Source organism: Ambystoma mexicanum, chromosome 6q (assembly GCF_040938575.1).
Source record: "Ambystoma mexicanum isolate Mex_15411 chromosome 6q, UKY_AmexF1_1, whole genome shotgun sequence".
NCBI classification, from domain to species: Eukaryota; Metazoa; Chordata; class Amphibia; order Caudata; family Ambystomatidae; genus Ambystoma; species Ambystoma mexicanum.
The window spans coordinates 572,904,239-572,924,486 of NC_090937.1; the positions used below are offsets into that span (position 1 = coordinate 572,904,239).

The 20,248-nt window shown below is 45.2% G+C and overlaps 1 protein-coding gene across 3 annotated transcripts in view; it reads left to right on the forward strand.

Moving 5' to 3' along the window:
- The window catches only part of SCLT1 (sodium channel and clathrin linker 1), a 1,687,870-nt gene that overhangs the window by 145,326 nt on the left and 1,522,296 nt on the right, over positions 1-20,248 (forward strand). For all 3 annotated transcript variants that reach the window (XM_069631056.1, XM_069631057.1, XM_069631058.1), the window contains exons 4-5: positions 8,046-8,098; positions 11,719-11,791. In XM_069631056.1, coding sequence (XP_069487157.1) covers positions 8,046-8,098; positions 11,719-11,791 — 126 coding nt within the window. The remainder of the gene's footprint in view (positions 1-8,045; positions 8,099-11,718; positions 11,792-20,248) is intronic.

Consider the following 20,248-nt stretch of genomic DNA (forward strand, 5'->3'; position numbering starts at 1 on the left):
AACTGGTCGACACCATTTGGTCGAAAACCAAATGGTCGAATTTTTTATTTTTTTTATTTTTACCCCTTTTTTTGGTTTTTTTGGGGGGTCCCCCCCACCCCCTTTTTTTTTTTGTTTTTTTTTCCCACACGAAAACCCACAAAACACATATATAAATTAAAAAAAAAAAATTTCGACCAAATGGTGTCGACCAAATTGCAGTCGACCAGTTTGCAGTCGACCAAATGACCGGACACCCTACATAATAGGAGAAGGGAGTCATTCGCCTAAATTGTAATTCTTCTCAATAGTGCTATGGCCAGAGTAGGTTACATTTGGGCCAGTGGACTGTATTTTGGTTCTGTACTTAAGGCTGTCGGGCACCCTTGTTCGTTTTCTTACATAGGGAATGCTTTATAGCTCAGGGAAAGTCAGGAGTTTTCAGTATATAATTAGATGAAAAACCAGAGTCTGTGACCTTCTTCTGACCCACCACAGTATATAGGATTGATAATCTGCACCTCACTGTAATTCACAGTCTCCTTTGTGTAATGGCTTCTAAGTTGTGCTCAGAATCAAGACTTTGCATTGCCATCTTTCGGACGTTTACAGTTGGTGCTGACCCGCCATGCTCAAACCTTCTCTTTCTTCTTCTTGGTTGTTCCCCTCCTCCCATTGAAATAGAAGCTTAGGAAAAAAGACCAGGAAACCTCAGAGCAAACTACAAACAAGGGGTGCTGAAAGTCAAGTGATGGTGACTTGGGAAGAACTGTTGTTGCAGATTTCTGAACCTAGACCCAATGTTGTCATGATGGATGCTCAAGTGCAGTGGCCGGAATTTGATTTGAACACCACTGCAGAGCTGGGGAAAGTAATGATGGATCATTGCTACTCTACACCATTTTCTGCTCACCTGACGCTATCTACAGAAGTAGCAACAACATTCCGTGTGGATCAAGTCACGCAATCAACATCATTGAATTCTGAGGTCGTTTTTCAGTTACACCAGTTCAATTACAACCACCCAATGTATCCCTGTTGGAAAAATCCGGATCCACACCAGAATCAACTGATAAAGACCCTGACTACAGTATTTCAAGTGTGGAGGAAATGACCGCCACCTTTGAAGCAACTGAATTGTCTGACTGGTGGTTTTTGTGGGAACCAAAATCTACTTCACAATTTTAAGATTCTGAAATGTGACACATTGACCCGGAGTAACATTTGTGGCAAAACTTTGATACATTTTTAAAAGACAAGTAGTTGGAACAAACATGACCATTCAAGGAAGCTGCGAGGATGAACACTGCAGCCGTTCTTGGTCCGCTCAACCACTGCTTGGGAATGTTCCAGCAGTAAATGTACTAGTTCTTGTGCACACTGTTATTTAGTGGCTTCACATTTACAAAAATCATAACTTTTGTGAATATTTTGGAATGGCGTTCCTTTCAAAGACCACCTACCATAAATACCAGCGCAATTTCTTATTCCCTGCAATACATGATGTTTTCAATCGAGAGTTGGTAGCACTGGGCAATTCTCTCACTGGCAAAAGGCTTTGGTGGGCAGGTGATGGACAGTGCGACAATCTTGTATTTTCCACAAGTGTTGCGCTTATCACCTCCAGGACTTTGCCACTAAAGAAATGGTGGTCCAGGTGACTGAATATATATCCTCTGTTGCCATGGAGAAGCATAGTTTTGTGAAATCCATTGAACTTCTTCAATCTAGAGGGTTGCAAATGAAAGTAATAGCCACAGACAGGCAGGCCTTGCCAAAGTCATGCGAGAGAGGTTAAAACAAATCGGACATCAATTTGACATTTGGAATTGTCAAGTCTTTTGCCAAGAAAATCAGGGCTGCAGGGGAAAAAATGGCTGTGAAAAACTACTGAAAAGGTTGCAGTCCATATGTAACCCTCTCTGGTGGAGTTCTATGAACTGAGAAAGTTCAGTGGACATAATGATGAAAAAGTGGTAATCATTTATTGACCATGCTGCTAACAAAGATTTGTGGGGCCAAACCGACACTATCATGCCTGTGCGCATCCTCCTCTGAGTGAGGAAGAGAAGCAGAGGAAAAAGTGTCTGTTGCCCGGTTTGCCTCCTCATACAGCCCTTGTAAAGCTGGTATGCAACAAAGGATCCAACAGAGATCTGAATGGTCTTGCAGAATGTTGCTACACTGGGGATATGGAGGTTTTCCACAACGTGTCTCTCAAATGCAGGCCAAAAAGGTTGCATTTTTACATTGACAGTGCATGGCTTACTGTGCTTGCTCACAATGATATGTTGGTAGGAAAGAGGCTAGAATTGCTGGTGTTGTAGGCAAATTACGTTATGCGTTGGCCCTGTCTTCGAATAATTGGAATGAGACTTTGTGAGAGATCTCACTTTGACAGTCTTGGCGATGGAAATGCATGGTGTAAGAACAGGTTTTCTTCCATGGGCAGACTCTCAATGCCTAAGAACATTGCTCCAGTGAAATGCTATCCCAATTTTGCCATTTGAGCTAAATTAACCAACAGATTTAAATCCAATAGTTGTATGGGCCTCTTTTCTTTTTTTCTTTTCTTCTTTTTTTTCAATGAAATGTATAAAATAACTTGTGTCTTATCTGCAAAGTCCGTTCACATAGCATAGGCTTTTAATGTTATTTTTGAGTAATTTTTGATAGCAGATATGAAAGGTGGTGAGGAGATAATGGTTGAATAATAAACCTTCAGGAATCATCTTTGTTTCTTGTTAATTGTCAATACAACTAGTAATGTTTCATGTATATGAATTCTATTGTTCCAACTACTGCACAGCATTTATTGTGTTTAAAAAATGTGTATTGGTGCTTCGCACGGTAGCATCAATTAAAACGTGACTATGCAAGGTCTGTAGAAAGAAGATTCGGCTAGGAGTGCGTCAAGTATAGGAATTAAATGATGCATCTCCAAAGACATGAAAGTAAATAGTTTTATAATGCTCTTAGATTGAGACATTTGGGATAACAACTGTAAAGTACGCCTCACTTTTTATGGGAATTAACATGGTGGACAAATATTAAAGTGAAGTGGAAACGATTAGTAATATAACAAAAAAAACATATAATTGGACATGGGTCCTTGGAGCTGTGTTGAGTTGTGATCTAAAGAAAAGTAGAATCAAAGATGTGATGTTTTAGTTATTGTGGTGACAGTTTAACTGCCATCGATATATATTGCAATTTGAATTCAAACCATATAGATATATTAATGCCTTGACTCCTTTAATTCATTAGGCATACGATCATTATGAAAAATTGTTTTTGGGCAAAGCCAGTGAATGAAATAAATATGGTTATGCATTGCATGAGTGTCTTTAGCATTTGAGTTGAGGCATTTGATTACGTAAGTGTGTAGACAGTATGTTTAGCTCCATCATGCACAACGTCACGACCAGGGTTGTTGCTTTGCAGCAGCTGATGTCACAACCTGGTGAGTGTTATGATTTATTGCCTCCATGGCACGTGACATTTGGTTGATCGCACCGGAAATTACATTCTCACAAGATGGTAACAATTGCGGTTCACGGCTATTAATCATTCTAAATGTAAGTTATGTTCCACGAAAAAAAAAAGTGTAATATGGTGCAAGGATGATGGCATTACGATGAGACTAAACCTGTAATATGTTTTTATACAGCAATACATGATGCTTGAATGACTATCTGACACAGCAAGACAAAAATCTGATGTAGAGTAGGAGTGACGGATCAGCAATGAGTGATGTTTGAAGGGTGATTTTTATTAGCTAGATTCCTGTTGGGACAAACCGGTTCTCTGTCAACAAATATCCAACATGCTGGGAGTGTGAAATGCATTTCTGCATTTGTTTTACGCACTTCACAGTATTACAAGAATTTTGGAAAGCTGTGTACAAATATTTTGTAGACCAGAACTTAGAATATGGTGTTTCAGGATTGATAAAATGCAATAAGTAAACATTTCTGGATATTAATACAAAGTTGCGCAAGCATGGGAACTATTAGCCATGTTTTGGATACTGTAAGGGTGCAGAAATACGAGGCTGACCCAGTGGTGCCATAGTTGTTGGCAAAGACTTTTATTGGGGAATAAAAGTAAAGAAAAGAAAACCTATCTTGCCCTATTTCCTTGAGCGGTTGCCTTGCCTCAAAAGAAATACTGCATTCTTTCTGGATGTCCAATAAAGTAAAAAGTCCACCGTTCTGTGTCCAAAACTATTTCCGTCCCTTACGCTCAAATTAAACCAAGGGAAACTGGGTATCTTCTTGGTCTAGAAGGGTTACTCCCTACTTCTGGGTGATAGCTTAATGTTTGCTACCTGATGAGGAAACAAAAAGAGTTCTCCTTGTGTTAAATCAAAAGTTCTCAGGAAGTTCTCCGTCAAATATGTTGAAAAGAAAGTCTCAGCAATTTTATTCAGTTCGCACTGTTAGGGGGTGCCTCCATCCCCCTAACGTTCTGGGGCTTATCACAAAAAGGATCGATGGGGTAATGTCTACCTTTCCCTTTCCTTTCTCAGGATGTCCGATTCACAAAATCACAGTCCTTTAATATCAAGGGGAATGTCTGCCTTTCCCTGGCCTTTCTCAGGTTCACCAACATAGCAACAAGTCTGGTTCACTATCCTGCAAGACTTGTTGATGGAGATCAGTTGTTCTAAATGGTCTTTCTCTTTTAACAATGGGTCCCCGACCCATCTGACTAATGTATATGTCACAGACCCCAGTTTGCGTCTTTCTCTGGACTTCCCCCGACTTGATAAGGGTCCCAGACTCTTGGTTGCGCATTTCTCGGGACTTTCCAGAGTTGATGATTATTTATTTTTATTTATTGGACATTTGTATGGTGCCTATACACAAGTGTTTCCAGGTGCCACAAGACAAGATGGGGGTGGAGGGGAATGGCAATTACAAAGTAGAATAACAGAAAATGGTTATACTTGCCTTGTGACAATCCTACCGTGCAAGTGCTTGACAAGGTGTTAAGTGCAAGTCGGAGGGGGTAGAGGGAAAAGTGCAGGAGTGGGGTGACACCAGGAAAAGGGGGGCAGGCAAGTGCTGGGCGGGCCAAATTGGCAAGTGTCAGGGGAAGAGGAGGGGAAAGGGAGAATGAATGCAGTGGACAGGGAGGACCAGGTTGGGCTAGTCCTTGAAAGGGAGCCCGAGGGCAGGTGCTGGCAAAGGATGCTGGGGTGACTGGTAGGGGGTGGTCTAGCCCCTGTAAGACTCAGGCCCCAGTCACAGCGGCAGAGGGAGAGTTGGCACGGTATGGGGAGAGGGAAGGAAGAGGAGAAAAGGAAAGTCTTGAGAAGTTTCCGGAATTTAAGAAGATCTGGCTCAAGTCTGAGGGCTGGGGAGGAAGGCCATTCTAGAGGGAGGAGCCAGCCAAGAAAAGGATCTACCTTTCAATCTCTGCTTGGAGAAACGTTTGACCTCAGAGTTGGAGTCAGAGGACCGAAGGAATTCTGGCCGGGAGGTATTTAGAGAGGGAAAACTGGATGTAAAGAGGTCCCAGGCCCCAGACAGCCTTGTGGATGATGCAAAGGGTCTTGCATTTGATCCTTGTGGTTACCGGGAGCCAGTAGAGCGATTTTAGGGCTGGAGAGCGGTCCATGGGCTTGAGGCCAAGGATAAGTCTCGGTATGGGTTCCTGACCCCTGTGTATGGCTCTTGCGGGGCTTCCCCAATTTTGTATGGGTTCCATACCCTTGGCAATGGTTCTCTTCTTCCTCTTGGGACTTTCACAGGACTTCCCCTGGCCCTTGTAACCTGCGTACATGGTTTCTCGTCCTCTGCAGGTTGTCGGATTCCCTTGGGGCCTTTCCTTCTCTCCAGTTCAGGTTCAGTGCTGCGGTGGCTCTGCAGTGGAAGCCCTTTGAGGTTTGGTGTGGTCTTGGTTTTCCACACTGACCAAAGTGCAGAGAAGCCAGGGACTTGGTGTTTGGTGTTCAGCAATGATTCTCTTGCTTCTGGCCCTGCTCTATCTACATCAGCCTCCTCCCGTCTCGGTGTCCTGGCTTCTCGCCTTACTCGCTGTTGCGGCTCCTCCAGGGCGGGGTTAGACAACTTGTGTAGTCCTTCTTCCCTTTCTACCTTCACATAGTGTTTGTATTGACTGGTCCCCGTATCTTGGTTCCGTGGTAGGCTTTTTCCTCCTCGGCAGTTCTTCGTCCCAGTATTTCCATGTACTCCATCTGGGTAGTTCCAAGTCTTCCTTGGTGAGGAAGGATAGCTCCGGGGCAACGCGTTTGTCTTGGAAGCAAGACAATGCAGCGCAACACAGGTTTGAATCCCGATCCCCTGCTTCGAAACCTCTTGCTGGTATTAAGTGCGTTTATAAAAGGACAATTATAATCTCATTATGTCCTATGTGGATGGGGTCTTCTAATCTACACAAATATATCGGAGTGTGGGGGGACTACAGAGGATTGAGTAGGGTAGGAGGATAAAGGGGACATACGTGCAGGGTGTACATACCACGTTCTCCCATGATAGTCGTCACTGGTCCCATAGAGGGTTTCCCTCCCCATGAGATCTTCCTGCTGAGTACAACCCCCAGGGTGACTATCGGGTGGCAACCTCACCTCCATGGCCTTATGGGAGGGGACCCCCCCCCCCTATGGGATCAGTGAGAATACCCTGGGATTCGACATTCTACATAAAGAAGCCCCACAGTTTATGCACATGCAGGCAGATTACCAGGAATGTGCAGTAATAGTCAGTATTAACACTCTACCCAAACCACATTTAACTGAAGAAAGATGTCTGGCAATTATAGGAAGAAAAATGTGCAACACAGAGTGAGAAGGATTCGGTCTCGGAGCCAGAGAAGGACCTTCTGAAAAGTACATGCGACATAAAGAAATATATGCTACTTATGTAATGTGTTAATGTTAATTATACACGTAGTTTATAGGTATATAGTCTGACATTTTGTTAACCAGGTGTGGGGCAAATGGAAGGTTCTTTGTTTATTTTGACTAAATTATAAAATCAAACCAATAATTTTTGTTAAGGAGTTGTGTTCAGTTTTAGTTGCATGCGCTCCAGGTGTTTCAACGTCTACATGTTTCCCCAGTTCTTCGAGTGATGATTTTGATTGAAACAGACCTTTTCAAGGGTTCATCTTTAGGAAAAACACTCCAGTTGTCGGCACTTAATCCTGCATCACTAACTGTCGTGGATTTTAGAATGTCCATTTCTATGCTATTCTATTTTCAACCTATTATGGCATAATTTAGCTGCTGGATCTTAATTATCATTGAGTGGATGATGTTGCAATAGGTTTAAATAAACTCCACCAAAAGATATCAGAGAATGGACATTCTAAAAAACATATTGTTGGTGATGTAGGATTTGGTAAAGAGCTGGACATTTTTCTTTCCATTCAATGGCCACTTGCGTCTTGAGTGGCAATAGGTAGAAGTTTGGCGATAGAAGTTGAGGTTGCATTGTGATACATTTTAGTCTATCATGATACATTATTCAATTTGTTAGACGGACACATTCTCTCACTAATTGTATGGTGGTGTGCCTGTTCCAGTTAGCACAAACAATGTAGTCTGTGTTAGGACACTGCAGATTCTGAGCCTTGCACACATTCCACTCTAGAATGCTTAATGTTCTACGTTGGAAGCATGTGCAGGTCGCATTCCTTTTGAGCAATATTACCATGCATTTAGTGACTCTAGCAAACCCACCTGGTTTGGTTTTTTTACCTTAAAAATGCTTCTGGATCACTGTGAAAAGAGAATTGCGCCCTGATACCTTTTGGGTTTGGTGCACCATATAAATAATAAACAAATAAGCAATGAACATCATGTTTGTTTTCTTACCGTAGCATTGCTTGTGATCCCCCACCCCATCCTCAAAATGCTGGGGAAGAATGGATTAATTTGTTGTGACATAACTATTTGTGAGATAGCATTTTTAGCTTTCTGTATGGAGTACCGAATCGTTTGGTTTCAGTGTTTCCTTCGCTTTATTAGAATGCTTATCTCTAACCAGTAAAATACTACTTATCATATGTAATACTCCAACCCCTTTTATTTGCAGGAGGGTGCTTTTAGAGAAAATGAAATGGCGTTACCTGGCCTGACCGATAGAAGGTAATGTAAATTTGATTGCATTTTACAAAAGATGAATTAAGAGGTTTTTTCATCTGTCAGTTAATCCATAGGGAAAGGAACCACATTGTTTATACCTTTTGTGGCGACCAGTGCAGCGAGAGAGACAACGCTGGTCGCCACTGTAAGAATATGGACCCTCTAAGGGAGTTAACCCAGTGATTTGAGTGCATTTGAAGAGCGCTTAGGGAACAAGTAAAGAACATTGCGGGTATTAGTTAGACCTCCATACAAGTAATTAAATGCAATTATAGCCCGGTTTTGAAAACACGTGTTAAACGATAAGGGCATTACAAATAATCAAGAGTTTAACTAATAAAAACTGGATTAAGACCAACTCAAATGTGTTCGGCGCAACTCAGGGATACAACTACACATCTTTTTAGATGAAGGAAGGGGCACTCCTTAAGTGTATCCCAGGGTGCGACTAACACGATTATCAATTTTTGAACAATCATTTTTTGCGAAAGAAGTCGCCCCCTTAAAAAAAAAAGGTTTGGTTTTACAAGAATAGTTTAATAAGCACCCTTGAACTACATCATTTGTGTCGATCATACTTGTGATACCATGCCTTCCTTACACTACACATAAATAGAAAGCAAAATTTAACAATCTTTGACACAATCTTTGACACAAACACTAACACTAGGGATCTTTGGAAAGACATCTAGTATTGGAGGCCTCTAATACCCCCGTGCTCTCTTCCTGAACTCCCAGCCTAACTGTTTCTATCCAATTCAGCAACCTTTTGAAGGGCTTTCTTTTGATATTGATATTTTATAGTCTCGTGAGGATAGCTCAGGGGAAAGAATGTGGTGCTCCGTGTCGTCTTGGAAGCAAGACGACACGGAGCACCACAGGTTCGATCCCCGGGTCCGCGCTTAGAAACCTCATATCATTTCTATCGCGCTCGTACACAAGCGTTTCTTCACCCATGCGCATGAGAATTACTTGACTGCCAGCCCCTCTGAGCAACAAAATTATACATTGGAGATGTTTTCTAAGTACTGAATCCTGTTTCCTATCTATTAGGTATCTCTCCTTCTTCTTGATTCATTTTTCATTTGGTGTTCCCTCAGCCCCCCCTTTTTTTTAATTGCAATTTCTTAAACTTAGTTCTCACCTGTTAATGCAGATGTATTCTTATGGTAAACCTTTCATATAATATACTTACCTCCTAATAGTAAAGCCTTATCTGCTCTAAATAAGGAAAACCTTAAAGGAATCCCTGTTTACCAATAACAGGCTGATCCAACCAAACACGGACCAGAGAACCTTTGGTAAATCTTCCTAACCCCTCCCTCCGTTCCTTAACCCTTTCCACCACTCTGGGTGTGCCTCCTACCACACTTGCTGAACAGATAGCTTTTCTTTTGCTTGCTAACCCTGCATGTGCTCTGTTTTGCACCCCATAATGTCAAGGAGCTGGCGTCCCTCAACTGCTCAAACATGTTCTCACCCTTTTTAACCTATTGCTTGGAGGTCTTTAAAATCTTTCAACGTGCTTCACTACCTTTTCCATCATGACAAATCCAACAGCTGTCCCGACAATCCTGCAAAATATTGACACAGCTGCCTTCCCCACCACTACACACTAACCATACATTTTGTTTTCTGCCGTATTACCAATTGCGTGGGGGTGAATGTCGTCTGTACTGACCCCCCCTTACAGTATATCTGTAGCAGACACTCCACCATGAATTGCATTCACTCAAGTCTCAAACTTGCTTGCAACTACTCAATTGTGTCAACCCACTATGCTGCCTTGAGCACTGTTGGACATTCTTCTCTCTTCCTGACCCTCTCTCTCGGTGGTCCCAGGATACAGCTCTTCACTTTTTGTTCTCCAGCCAGGCTGATGCCACCTTATGTCAACTGAAATTATTCCTGCTTGGATATCCCCCTTTCAGTGGGTGTCCAACTGCATGTCACAGCAGGTTCTTTCCTTGGGTCATGCCCCTTGATGCTTTCCACATCTTTTGGTAGTCCTGTTTCCCCCTGTGATTTATCACGTCGTCTGTTTGACGTCCCTCTAATATTTTACTTCTTCCCTTCCTTCACACATGAACTATCCTTTTGCCTTACCAGCTGTATCTCTGCATTGGATGGTGCTGTCATTGGAATGTGTTGTGTTGAATTCAGCGAAACTCCTCTAAGACAATAGGGACCTCCCTTCTCGCAAGTTAGGGGGGTCCGCTTTGAAAGATACTTGGTGGCCTCACACTTCAGCAGTAGATCACATCTACTGCAATGGCTGCCGGACTCAACCTCTTGAACATCTGTAAAATCTGCCCCCCTTTAACCTAGGACTGTTAAGTCTCTGAACTCAACCCTTGAGTTATATGTCTAAAACCTGCCTGAATACCAAAAGACTGTTTTTAAGGCCACTTCGTACAGCCTTCAATGGGCAGGAATGGTAATTTTTCCGGTGGTTTTATCCCCCCTTCCACCTTGGAACTACCCCACGCACCCCCTTCTCCTGCAATGTTGGGATTTTCTTTTCATCTGGGGGAGGGGATTTGATCCTGACCCCCCCTCTAACTCCTCCCCCTCCCCTACCTGCCTTTTCCCCCTCTTCCCCCCGCTACCTCTTGCTCACTCTTTCACGCTCTCACTCTCCACGCCTGCGACTTCCCCCATCCGGGCTGCTGAGGAAGGGCCTGTCAGCCCATGCACGCAATCATGGGTGGGGTTTCTTTGGTATGCAGGCTTCGACATGCATTCTTTTTGTTCCTTCATCAATAGATAGCAGGCAAAAGACTGTACACAAAACACTTCTCAGCATACTGGGTTATTACACCCTAATCAAACTCCCTTTCTAATATTTTCTTAACTACATGCTGAACTTTGCAATTCTCACCCTCCACAATTTCCCATGGTCCTAAGCACACCAACTCAATGTGTGGTGGGTCCTTCTCCTGTTCTTCAAATCTGTTCTTGAGACAGACCCCATTCAAATGCCCCACTCCAATTCCATCATGTGATGCCTTGAGCTTTTTCACCCTGCTAGCTTCGCAGTACTGCAACGGTTTATCCTTGACCTCCAGTGTATCCACACAGTGACCATGTTCAAAACTCCCTGAGCAGTACCTGGAACTTGCCATGAGCATCACTAAACAGCATTTGTTCTGCACCCCATCCTCCTTTCCAACTATATTCATTTATTATCTATTGTGTTAATATACTTATGTGTATCCTTTACCCTTGCCATATTCGTTTAATGCTCCCACCAAACCCACTCCACTACTTGGTTCATGCTGCATTTGTTATTGCATTTCTCCTCTAATGTAACTGTCAACGATGTGACTGCTGACATTTTGTAATGTGCTTCTGATTGGAAGACAATGTTAAGATAAAACCAGAAAAACAAGTTCACCATGCAGGATGTATCTCACTCTACAGTAGATGTGCAATAAATGGGTGCTTGCTTCTGTGTTCTTTTATATTTTGAAAGCAAACTAAACTTGTTCACTCCTCTTTAATCGGATATGGTCCTGCTACAGGATCACCTTGCTATTGTTTTATATTGACTCGTTTTGGAGGTACTACTGTTTTAAAAAAAATAAAATAAAAAAAACAATGTTGTGCCCCTTTTTTTGCAGCTTATTGGCACCCCTTATAGGAGAATATGATCAGCACATGAAGGAGATGAGTAAGCAACTGCAATACTATCAGGTAGGAGTATGCCTTAGTTTGTATAGAATGTTTACAAAAAAAGCATATGGGCACAATGTTGGATAGAATAGGATATCACTCTATAGCTTGAGAGTTATTCTTTAATCTTCAGAAAATATTCTCAATTTGAGAGATTCAGATTTCAGAAGCCCCTCCTTTTCCTTAAAGCATTTATTCCTTTGACTATTGAATAACCATGCTGGGGACCCTTGGCGGTCTTCCTCTAGAGGATGTGGAATACACTTCAAGGCTTAAAGAAAAAGCTGGTACACTTTTTACAGAGACGAGCACACTGTGGAAGGCAACATGGTGACTGATGAGAACAGCGTGTAGAGAGACGGGAGTCGCCAGAAGCAAAGGAAGATAAAGCGGGAGCCAAACGGCTAACGGGACGCACTCCCAGTCAGTGAACCAAAGGAGAAGAAAACTGTAGGAAGTGAGGAACGCCAGAACTGCCCAGTAAACTCTGAGAAAGCGAGTGGGTTAGCAGGGCGCTTGAGCGCGAGTGTCGCCTATCATTAACAGCGCAAGAAAGCCCAATTAAAGTAATTGGAGTAACTGATATAAAATTCAAATACAGTGTTAAGAAAGGGTTGGTCATATTTTTCCCCAAGATGGCCGCTGTCACAATAACACTGTGAGGGGAAGGCTCCCACCCGGCGCCGCAGAAACTATGTAAATGGAACACTCACTCTAGGGAGAGCGTGTAAATTGTTGTGGCAACCCAAGGAAGGCATGGGTATCCCTGGAATTAAGAATGGAGACTGATCCAACTGGATGGTGAGGGATAAGCAAGAAACTACATCAAGGCCCCGCCTGATCGCCATTTTGGAATCTGGGCCTGTTAAGGACTGCTGAGGATGGGCATGAAACTTAAAAACTGACTTTTTTGAGCGGGTAGCAGGGCACGAAGGTTTCCACCACTGTGAATTTTGGAATTGATTGAATCAGGCAGAAAGAGGACTTGTGCTGAGGTGGGTGTGGCACTGCAGTGGTAGTCGAACTGGAACAGTGCACCCACCAAGGATTTCATTGGAAGTAGCGCTCGAGAGCCACAAAGGAAGGACACAAGGTGTGGCTCCTTGGAAGTGGAAGGACTCTGGCGATCTCCAGGGAATAAAAGTGGTGGGGCGAGGGACTTGAACCTGTGGTACCCTATAAGAAAAGCAAATTACAGGATTAAGGTGAGCCTTCTGGTTGGGCAGCAAAAACTGTAGCAACGATAAGAAGGCAGTGCATACATATTTTAAAGATGTCAAAGAACAAGTTGAAGGACACTAAAGAGGGGGCACCTACCCCAAGAGGGGCCAAAACGCATCAAGATGGTGTGCTGCATTAACTAAGATGGTGTGCTGGCGTAAGGAAGGGGAAGGGGAAGTGGAATAGCTTAAGAACAGACCACCCAGGTCTAGGAAGATCTGGCAGGGCCCCCAGGTCGGTCTATGGGACGAATGTTCACTAATGACTTTTCAACCATTTAAAAAAAAAAAAGTTTTATTGGTTTTTACAACAAACAAAAGTCAACCAGCACACCCGATGGTTTCGTTTGCCAGCATTTTATCATACGTTTATATATCTTTATTACTGTCTTCTCCCCTCCTCCCCCCTTAACTCGAGCTTACTCCTGTGTTCTCCAGATATCATGTCTCTTGGGGCTCTGTCGTATCATGTTCGCTTGGGCTGGTTTGGGTGGGTCCCAACAATGTAGCCACCAGCTGTCTCCATGCTATCGGAGGTCCCACTTCGTGTTCCTCCCCTCTGCTGGCTGCCTCATACCATACTACTGTTTCGGCCTCTGCCCATTTCAAGAGATCATGCCACCATACCTCTATTCTGGGTCTGTGGCATGTTTTCCAAGTCATAGCAATTCTACGTTTAGCCAGAATGAAGGCCAGGTCCACGTGTTTCAAGTTGCGTGGTCTGGTGAATCCCCCCTACCATACATGCCCAAACGGATTCTACATCTAGCTTAATTCCCTTCTCAGTTAGGCGTTGGTTAACTTGCCCCCCAGAATTTTTCCACAGCTGGGCATGCCCAGAACATAGGAATCATCCCTGCATCCACCTCCCCACATTTGGGGCATGTTTGTACCTCTGTGCTCCCGAATCTGGCAATTCTCCAGGGGGTGGGGGGGGTCATATATGCCCTATGGGTTATGTACAGCTGAATCTGTTGCAGTCTAGCATTCCTGGACACCTTTTTATGATATCTCTGTGCCCTTTCCCATTGCCCATTTTGCATGGGTGCTCCTGCCTCCTCCTCCCAGTCCAGTCTCAGCTGGGTCACCTCCTTACCCACTCTAGACATCACCAGTTCATAGATCCGGGATACCTCATGCCCTCCTTCCGAGATATCGTATATCGTTTCTATTGCCGTGTCAGGTTGTTCTGCTAGCGCTATTTCTGACCACGTCTCCTTCACCCGTTTGACCACTTGTCATGATGCCTACCCCCGGGGAACCAGACCAGGCCCAGCAACCCCGGAAGCAGGCATCAAGTTGTTTTGATCAAGCCCAAAAGCCCCTGTTAGGGGCTGTTTGGGTGCGGTCCTGGCGCCTATGGCGCCAGGCTCATAGAGTAAACTTACCTGGTGCAGACCATGCTGCAGAGCTTCAAGCCAAATGAGGCTTGGAAGGGACTATTTTACCTAGGGACTATTTTTTACTCTGGTGGGGCTGGGGAAGAATACTCACCTAAGACTACTTTGGAGGCTATTTAAACCACGCCCGAAGAGCAGCACACGCTTCGTGTTATTCTGCATCCAGCAGCGTAACACTCTCCATGTCTGCAAGCCTGCATCCAGTCTTCTGCCACGCCCGCCTCGAGTCTGCAGCTCCTAGAAAAAGGGAGGAACAGAAGGAGAAAGGTTAGAATAAGAGCAAACCTTCGATCCTTACCTGGATTCCGGATCCACCGCACCTTCGAACTGCAAGAAAGAAGCATTTACGCGCGCCGCCTCGCCTGCTGCAGCGCCGCACTGAACTCACCGGCCCTCGGAGCATCCTCACGATCCACCACATCCTTCTTCACGTTACGCTGCATTCTGGCACCTAAGGGGAACACAAGAACAGCAAAGGTGAGCCAAGGAAATAAACGGAGGCAATAGTAACTACCCCCATAGACTTACCTGATTAGCGCCGGGAGTACTATTCCTCTTCACGAGTCAGCGCAGTCTCCATTGCATCCTCGCCGCACCCCGGCCCCTAAGGGGAACAAAAGGACGACAAGGTGAGACAACGGGACAATAAGGGGAACTCTTCTCACCGCAACAGACTTACCTAATTTTACCGCCAGAGGCATAATTCCTCGAACTTCATATTTTCTCGCCACACCTGAATAAGGGAACAGGCAGCTTACATTCTGGCCTTATTTTATTGAACTGTGTAGGATAGCCAAATCCTTACCTGAACTTCGTCAGCTACCACGAGGAACTCTTCGCTGGGGTCAAGCTGCAAACTGCAAGGAATCGGACAAGAGTGAAAGTCAGACATGTGAACTCTTACGAACTACATATTTTTTGGAGTCATTATTGTTCTGGAACTCACCGATTCCTTCGAGCCAGTGAAGCAACTGGTTCTCAACGCGCCCCTGCGCTCAATGCAGGATGGAGAGCTCATCTTTTCAAACCATCAGGTGAGACTATAGGAGGGGACATCAAAGGTGATCTGTGGGGAGAACAGCACGGGTGGGGGGAATTTACACTCGACTGCACGGGTGGTTAATTCCCTTTCTCCATTTGCAGAAGGATATTCCTACGGGCCAAGCAAACAAAGCTAGGTGGGCCAGTCCAGTCCGTCATCTCGGCCCTACGTGTCACATTGGTGTAGACCGCAGCTGTCCAGTTCAGATCGACGCCTCTGTGGGAGCCAGGTGAGCGTAACACCACTCTGGTGTAAGTAATGTATTGCTCCGGGTGTAGCCCGGTTTCATTGACTATCGTTTGGAAATCCAATGCCTTCCCCTCTTGCCATATGTCTCCCAGAATTGCCAAGCCTACCTGCTCCCAATGTCTCCGGATCACCTTTCTTAGTTGCTCATCCACCCCGCATAGAGTCACAAGTGGTCCCTGCGCGGAGCATGGGGTCGGGTTGCCCATAGCTCAGCACGCCTTGTGTCATGTCTCCCAGCCTAGTTGCAGCAATCTCGATCGCCCTTTTAGCTCTGATTTAGGTAGCCATATTGGTTCTTTCAAATGTTGTATGAAATGAATTTGATGTTAAGTAAAGTTGTATTTTTGTAAAGGTTTATTATAACCAAACACAAATAAAAATGTTTAAAAAGTACGGGTCGCATTCGTCTCGTAACAGTCTGGATTCCGCCGTCGTGTCTTCCGACAGCCACCTAGCTACATATTGCAACTGCCCAGCCAAATGGTATATCTCAAAGTTCGGTAGGTTTATGCCCCCTCTATCATATGTGTTCTGTAATTTCCATAAGGCAATTCTGTTCCTGGTGTTATGCCAAAGGAAACCTCTGCATAGGCTCTGAGTTTAATAAAAATCGTCTAGGCAACATGTGTGGGATGTTTACGAAAAAATGTAGTAGCCTGGGCAAAACCACCACCTTCAGCAAAGCGGCCTCGCTACCATGGCTAGCCGGAGCTTCGTCCAGGACCCCATGCTGTTCTTGATGTTTTCTATTGCTTTTTCTGTATTATATTTGTGTTCTTCTATCGTGTGATATGTTAATCCCCAGGTATCGAAACTTTGTGGTCTCCCATGCTATTTGCAAGGTCGGTAAGTTGTCCTCTATCACTCCTTTGTATCTACCTAAGGGAAACATGCATGATATTTTGGGGTTAACCGCTATGCTAGAGAGTGTTGCATAACGCTCCATCACCTCCAAAACGTATTGCAAATTTTCCTCCGGGTACCGCAGGTACAGCAGCATATCGTCTGCATACAGTGATATCAAGTGTGATCTCCCTTTTAGTGTGAACCCCTATTTTGTCATATTGTTGTCTTAGATAGATCGCTAGAGGTGCGTGTGCCAGGATGTACAGCATCGGGGACCATGGGCAGCCCTATCAAGTACCTCTGCTGAGTTGCCATTTATCTGAGATGATAGCTCCCGTCTTGACTCTAGCCAGAGGGGAGCTGTACACCAATTTCACCCACCTCAGATACCCAGGCCCCATCCCATATTTCTTCAAAGCCGCCATCAGCCAAGGCCATCTTACAGAGTCGAAGGCTTTCACCGCGTCTAGCGAGACTATTGCGATTTAACTTGGGTCGCCTTCCGCCTGTTCTATTATGTGGTGGAGCCTTCTATGGTTAACGGACATACTTCTGCCTGGGACATATCCAGTCTGGTCGGGGTGTATGTTTATTTATTACCCGTTTAAGTCTATTTGCCATCACCGCCGTAAGAATTTTACTATCCTGGTTTAGCATGGATAGTGGTCTGTACGACCCACAGTCTGTACTCGGCTTATTGGGTTTAAGGAGGAATGATTATCGCCTCCCTCAGGGATTCCGGCAAGCGCCCCTTCTGGAAGGCTTCATTTAACATTGCTAGTAACGTCTGTACGTTTTGTAGAATTCGCTAGGGAGCCCGTCTGCCCCAGGGGCTTTGCTGGTGGGCAAGTGTTTGATCACTGTCTCTAGTTCCTCTATTGTGAACGAGGCCTCCAGGTTCCCTCCCTATCTTCTGTGCTCAGTTTAGGTAATCCTATATCCTCTAATGTCTCTCGAATCTCCTGCTCTGCTATCTCCCCAGCATCCTCATATAGGTGTTGGTAGAATTTAAGGAATCCCTCATTTATGCTCTCTTGGGTGTCCCATAGTTGGCCCGTTTCCGCCTTTATCTCTCTGATTGCTGATCTGGGTGACTCGTTCTTATATAACCATGCTAGCAGCCTCTCCGGTTTGTCCCCTCCCACATGTTGTCTTTCAATGTATTTGTTATAATTTAAGTTGCATAATCTTTCCCAGAGCTTGCTGCTTTCTTGTTGTAATTGACTCATAGTCTCAGCTTCTTCCTGTGAGGTGTTCCCTCTTTTCATGATTGCTTCCATCTTCCTTTCGCTCTCTTGTAATTCCTGCGTTATGCCCCCTTGGAGCCCTTTGTACTTGGATATGGGTGCTCCCCTCACTACTACCTTGAACGCCTCCCATAGAGTGCCCTCTGACTCTACACTCCCAGTATTATTTTCAAAATATTCGATTATCTCCTACCTTTAGGTTCTCCCGTAATGTTCTATCTTTCAGGGCTTCGGCTCTGAGCCTCCATGTTGGCTCTGGGGGGCTGGTGTCGCCACGCCAGAATCAAGGGGGAGGGGGTCTGATTGTATTCTTGCTTTATATTCTGAGCTCACGATTTCCCCGATGAGCTCCGAACATGTAGTCTAGTCTCGTGTATAGCTTTTGCGGGGCAGCGTATTGTGAATAGTGTCATTGTTCGGGTGTTGCTTCCTCCAGCTGAAAATCTCCCAGCAGGGCCGGTAAGGTTTTGGCTGCGGGGGTAGGTCTGTCTAGTTTCGTGTCTGATCTGTCTATTTGGGATTTAGCGTGCAGTTGAAGTCCCCTCCACATATGACCGCGCCTCCCACGTGGGGGCTAATTTTGCTATATAGTGTCTAAAAATAGGCTACTATGTACTGGTTAGGGGCGTATGTGTTAATGATGCACAGCTCTCTGTTTTCTAACATCCCCCGCATCACCACCATCCTCCCGTCCTGCTCCACTGTGGACTGCAACAGTTGGGAGGGTACGTGTTGCGCCACCCAGGTGATTACACCCCTGGCATATGCCGAATACATTGCCCCATGGTGTTTCCTCTCCATTTTTTTCTTTATCACCTCTTGTTTCTCTTTAGTGAGGTGGGTTTCTTGTAGCAGGGCGATGTCTATCTTTTGCCTTCTCAGGTACATCATGACCTTGTTCCTTTTTAATATAGCTATTGAGTCCCCTGACGTTCCAGGTTACTATTCTAAGGTCTCCCATCTTCATCCATATCCCGTCCCATCTCCGTCCCTCCTTGTCCTGCGCACCCTGTATTATTTTGTGTGGATATAAGCTCCTTCTCTAACTATTTTCACTACAAACTTCTCAACTCTCCCCCCTCCCCCTTCCCTCCCGGTCCCCAACTGTTCCCAACTTCCAACCGTCACCCCCCCTCTAACTTCCCCAAACTGTTGCCCAGCTCCATCTCTGGATCTCAGGCTACCCCGCATCTAGCCCTCCTCTTGGTACAACCGATATTCGGTACTCAGCAGGGGGATACCGCTCTAGCAGTATCCCAACTAAACTACCTGTAGTGGGATGGTAGCGTGTCACCCAGTGCTGCTTCCTGCCCAGCGCTAACAACGCGTACAGTTATGGATCCTGTAGCATGCCTATCGATTTCTAATGCAATCCTCTATATTCTAGTCCCAATGTCACTGTGCAAGCTTTACTTATCTCTCGTGTATTCCGCTTGTGCATCCGCACAGTTGTGGCAAGGCTCTGGCTCACTTTTCAGTCGCTTTCTCTTTTTGGCCTTCCGCTCCCATCAGGCAATTCTTCGAATCCAACCAAGCGGTCACATCCACAGGTGACTCGGAAAATAGCGCTTTGTTCCAAGCAGCACTTTCATTTTTGCTGGATACGGTAGCATATACCTGTAGCCCGCTTCACGCAACCTTCTTTTCACTGCAACATAGTTTATGCGTTGTCTCTGCACCATGAGAGTGTAGTCAGGATACGCGGTGATGGAGGCTGATGCTCTGTTTATGGTTCCCCCTTTACGAAAGTGCTCTAGGACCTTCTCCCTGTCTTTGTAGTTTAGGATCTTGGCAATGATAGGTCGCGGCGGGGCCCCCGGCGGTGGTCGTCTGGACAGGGCCCTGTGCGCTCTCTCGACTGTGAATCCCTGGCTCAGAGCTCCACCCGGTATCTCCTGCAGCAGCATGTTCTCCACGTAGTTCATTGGATCAGATCCTTCTTCTCCTTCTGGAAGCCCTACGATGCACACGTTGTTCCTGTGGGCCCGCCCCTCTGCCTCTTTGGCTCTCTCCTCCAGATTGCGCACCTGCTGTTGTAGCACATGGATGTCACTCTTGTTAGTCGTGCTTGTTAGTTTTCATCTCCTTTTCAAGGGTTCCTGTGTGCTCGGCGAGCGCCCGTACATCCTGTTGCAGCAAATTACCATCTATGCTCACTGCATCTATTTTAGATTCCAGCACTTCTCTTAGGTCCAAGATGGCGGTGCTCATTTTGCTCTCCCATGCTCCTTCCAGCTCGGCAATGGCGTCAAGTATCTGCTGGTTGTTGGGCACCACCTGCTCATTTTCTCGCATACCCTGTTCCACTGGCCCCCAATATCACATGTGGTGTTTTGGGAAGTCCTCCAGGGTGGACTGCTTTCCTTTACTTTTGGGCAGTTTAGATGCCATCTTATTTGTGTAGGAGCTGCTGGTCAAGTGCTGCCCTTAAGTAGGGCTCCCTCCTACTTAAGTAGGGCTACTGAGCTCCTTTA